Source organism: Nannospalax galili, unplaced genomic scaffold (assembly GCF_000622305.1).
Source record: "Nannospalax galili isolate Female #2095 unplaced genomic scaffold, S.galili_v1.0 scaffold39, whole genome shotgun sequence".
Taxonomy (NCBI): Eukaryota; Metazoa; Chordata; class Mammalia; order Rodentia; family Spalacidae; genus Nannospalax; species Nannospalax galili.
The window spans coordinates 3816194-3820896 of record NW_008346683.1 but is presented as its reverse complement, the minus strand read 5'-3'; the positions used below and the strand labels follow the sequence as shown (position 1 = coordinate 3820896).

General features: G+C 39.4%; 1 protein-coding gene across 1 annotated transcript in view; it reads right to left on the bottom strand.

Moving 5' to 3' along the window:
• The window catches only part of Bpifc (BPI fold containing family C), a 70394-nt gene that overhangs the window by 58512 nt on the left and 7179 nt on the right, over nt 1-4703 (bottom strand). The window contains exon 2 of the mRNA XM_008843169.2: nt 400-523. Within this exon, the coding sequence (XP_008841391.1) occupies nt 400-523 (124 nt within the window). The remainder of the gene's footprint in view (nt 1-399; nt 524-4703) is intronic.

Genomic DNA, 4703 nt, shown 5'->3' with positions numbered 1-4703 from the left:
CTCCATTTTTTAAAAAAGTAGTTATCCTTAATGTTTCAGATACTTTGATTTCTTTGAACATCAATAAATATGATGGAGCTTTTAAAGAAAAATGTACAGTCATCTACGATAAATTTTGTATATGATTTTGGAGGATTCCAGGTTCCTATACAATCAACATCTTTCTGAAGCTCTTAAAGACTTGCTTTTATTCTAAAATTCCTTTCCTTTATTCTATAATTTGTTTTTTATTTAGAGTCAAGATCTCTCACTCTCACACACACATACATGGGGAGAGAGAGAGAGAGAGAGAGAGAGAGAGAGAGAGAGAGAGAGAGAGAGAGAGAGAGGAGTGAGAGAGAGAGAGAGTTGGACCATACAGGGCACTTACAACTTGGTTTTTACATGCATCCAACTCACCATAGTCCAGTGCCCGTTGGGTAATCCTTGCCTTGATACCAGGGTAATCAGTTTGGGAGGATGAGGCGTAGAGATTCCACAGGAGGAAGCACCCCCAGAGGATTGGGGCATTCTTTGGTTGCATCTGCAATGAATAAACATTTACACTTAATTTTTTAAAAAAATAATTTTATTTTGAATTGTATGTGTGTGTTTATGTGTACATTTTCACAGAGGCCAGAAGAGAGCATTGGATCCCCTAGAATGGAAATTCCAGGCTGGGAACCAAATTCGGGTTCTCTGGAAGACTAGCAAACACTCTTAGCCACTGAGTCATCGCTCCAGTCCCAGTTCCTTTTGTTTTTATTTAGAAATCTGACTTCCTCATCTGCCAACTCCATCCAGCATTTCTAGGCTTTCTTATTTTTACTGCTAACTTCTAGAATTTCATTCATTTGTCCATGCCTCCCTCCAACCCCTGGCCCATCTATTCATCCATTCATCCATTATGTATTGAACATATCAGAATACACTGTAGGTGTTGAAGTTGTGGAGATGACCTACATGTGACCCCTGATCTTTGTTTCCCACAGACTATATGGTGAGTTGGACGTGCATAAAACCCACCCACACATATGTGATTATGACACAATGCAATACAATAGTCCTACAGTAAACTTAATTATTGGGATGTACCCTGAGAAGAATATTGGTTAGTATGAATGAAGTGGGGAACAAATACATTTTTAAAAAATAAATAATTTATTGAGAATTTCATGCATGCATATAAGGTGTTTTGATCAAATCCATGCCCACTCCCCCCCCCAACATTTCCCCCTCTGAATCCAACTCCTCCCATATCTCCCCATCACTTTTTTCTGATAACTTCACATACTCTTTCTTCTTGTTTATTTTTTATGGGGCTTTTGGCTACTCTAACATTCCCCCCTCTGAAGAGGTAACCCTAAAATCTTTTAAGGATTAGGTAAAAGCTCCCAAATATTTTTAACATTTTTGGCCTTTGGAATGGAGTAGGTTGCTAACAGGCCCAAAACATTGTGAGTTTTAGCCAAGAACCTGGCTACTTTTCTTTGAGGTCTTTTTACCCTAACTGCCTAGCCAATTCCTACCTCCTATTCTTATCACACCATCCTCTGAAGAGCTTACCCAAATTGCCAATAGGGAATCGGGATGTAGACTGCTCTGGCTTCTTCCATGCTGAACAGGGATGCAGGGTGAGGCAATTGGAGTGCCCCTTCAGTGGATCTATCTAAAAGACTCCCAAATTCCATAACTCTTATCTCTAAGGGGAAAAGAAAGTCTTTGAATCATGAATAGGAGATTTGAAGGAGAAATAAAGGCCAGAGTAACTAGCATTACAAGTTCTAGACGGGGAACTAGAAAAAAGTCAGAACAGGACAAATTTCAAATTGGAACAAATAAATTTTAGAAGAAAAAAGTCATCATTTAGTCTTAGTGGCTGTGAAACAATCTTTCATTGCTTAAAGACCCCCGAGAGCTGCCTTTTATCCAAGGGACTGGATTAAGATTTTAGCATGGCAGTCAAGATCTTATTTAAGCTAGATGTGGTGGCCAACACCTGTGAGCCTAGCTCTTGGGAGGTGGAGGCAAGGAAGGTCAGGAGTTCGAGGTCAACCTGGGCTATATGAGACTGTCTCAAACACAAAACTCCACAACAACAAAATGAACAGAAAAGCTCTCCTTTAGTTGGATCTATACTTCCTCTTCTACTAGGTCTTCCAAACTGGCTGCTCTGAACTATTTGCTTGCTATTCTTTGATCTGTCCATCCTCTCATGCATGAGGGCTTTCTGCATAAACCTTCCAATGTAAATGTATAAGGATATACATTGCCAATGCCCATCCCCTGGTCATGCATCTATATCTAGTGTGTGAATGCACTCTCCTGGGTCAGCTTCACTGAACGCCTCTGTGACAATGTCTGCTACCATTTCATGCTGGGCTTATCACACTCTCTTTGCTCCCACCACGTTTTCTCAATGCATGTGTGTCCATTGGAGCATTTGACATAGGATGCTATCTATCTGCTTGAAGGCAGGTCTCATCACCTCCCACTTGTCTCTGGTTCAAGCAATTATCAAACTTTCCTTATATCCCTGGTTTGATCTTTGCCCCTTTCTGGCTATTCATCCTTTGGTCAGTGGGTGCCTTTGAAATGAAAGACATATCATGCCATGCCCCTCTGCCCTGCTCTGTTCAAGGTCTCCAGTGTTTCTCCACCTCAGTGCGAAAGCCAAAAGTTTTCCACTAGCAACAAGACCTTTTTCTCCACACCTCCACTTCCTCACTGACCTCTTCTAATGGTCAATGTGGCCCCAGCCTCTTCTTTGACTTGGTCTTGAACCCTGAGTATCTGCTTCTTCTCTGAACCTGCTTCCTCTGCCTCATACATCTTCCGTAGACAGGCCCATGCCTGAATCTTTCATTTTCTCTAGGAATACCCTCAGTGGTCATCTCAGCATGCCTTCCCTAACCACTCTGTCCCAAACAAGGACCCTTTGCCACAACCCTGACAGTTCCTATGTCCTTCCCCGTGGTTTATTTTTCTCAAAAGCACTTACTATCTTCCACAGGAATTCTTAAACTTTTTCTACTTGGAATACCTTCTGTTCAAGAAAATTTTACACACCCCTAGTTATATAGGTACATAAAATAAGTACAGCCAATACTTACTGATAAAAAATATAAAGAAATTTATTTCTAAATAATTGGTGGGGGGTGATATTGTAGCTGAATGGTAGTGTGTATGTCTAGCATGCACAAGGCTTTGGGATTGAGTTCTAAAATCACACATATGTTTTTTGATATATGTATGTAAAGACAAAAGAAAATTTGCATGCTAGTGAGATGGATGTGCTTGATTATTCTTACATAAAGAATCAAGTCTTGGCTGAATATTTGATATTGTTGGACATAGAACATCAACATTTTTCAGAGTGGATCAATATTTTATTTTATAATCATCAATACTAAGAATGATGCTTTGTATAAACATACAGTACAAAGTGGCAAAAGTATGTTGAAGGCCATTTCAGAAGGTGTTGGAGATCCATCCTAATCTCAAGCCAAAAGTTATTTAAATGATTCTTTCAAACAGTGCCTTTTATTCTTAATTTATTTTAAAACTTTTATGTGTATGAATGTTTTGACTGCATATATGCATGTGCACTGTGTGAATGCCTGGAGCCCACAGAGTCCAGAGGAGGGAGTCAGATCCCTTGGAACCAGAGTTACAGATGGTTGTGAGTCATCATGTACTAGTAACCAAACCAGTGTCTTCTACAAGAACATCAAGTGCTCTGAACCACTGATCCATCTCTCCATCCCCAAACAGGGGTTTCTTAAAATCAAACATTCTATCCCAATACAATCCAAAGATATGCTAATTTGATACTTACATGCTGAGGAATGACATTAGTAAAATATTAAAAGCCAAGATGGCCCCAGAGGTTATAGGTGCTTGTTGCCAATCTTGACCACCTGAGTATTGTTTTCTGTAGTTAGATCACTATGTTTCTCTAAGAGCTGAAAACTTTGTCAGTTAAAACACTGCAGTCTATAACACAGAATGGTCTTGAAATCCTGGCCTGGTGTTACACACCTTTAACCCCGTTTCTGGGAGGCAGAGGAGGAGACTGGTGAATCTTTGTGAGTTTGAGGCCAGTCTTGTTGAGATAGCAAGTTCCAGGCCAGCCAGGGCTAGACAGTGAGACTCTGTCTCAAAAAAATCATCTTGAGTCTGAGTTGAGGTGTTTCAGAAGCATTTGTCTACACTGTGTGGTATGATGGCATGTGCAGCGCAAAACATGCATATGATGTGTTCAAAATGAAGGCTGCAGTGATATCACACAATATCACAGTGGAGACTGTTGCCAGAAACACCTTGGATTCGTCATATGTTTGGTTTTGAATTAATTTTTGGTTGTTGCATGCTCAGAAGCCTTTTACTGTTGTAAAAGTGTTCACAACTCTTGTATTCCATTATGTGACCTCATATGGAGTCACAACCCTTAGTTTAAGAAGCTGGAGTCTAGCACAGTATATATTACTGATTTGTTGTTTGTTTCACTTACTGGGCATTTTTTTTCACTTTTTTTATTTAATTTTTTTTTAATTAGAAGAAGCATTTCATTACAACAGCATTAACCTATTCAATAACATTTTTCTGAGCTAGGGTAGATCTCTTTCAAAATTGGCTGTACATTTCTAGGTTTACAGAGGAATTATTATGCTTATATAATCTTTTACTCATTATAAACTCTATAAGACATAAAATTAAATGAG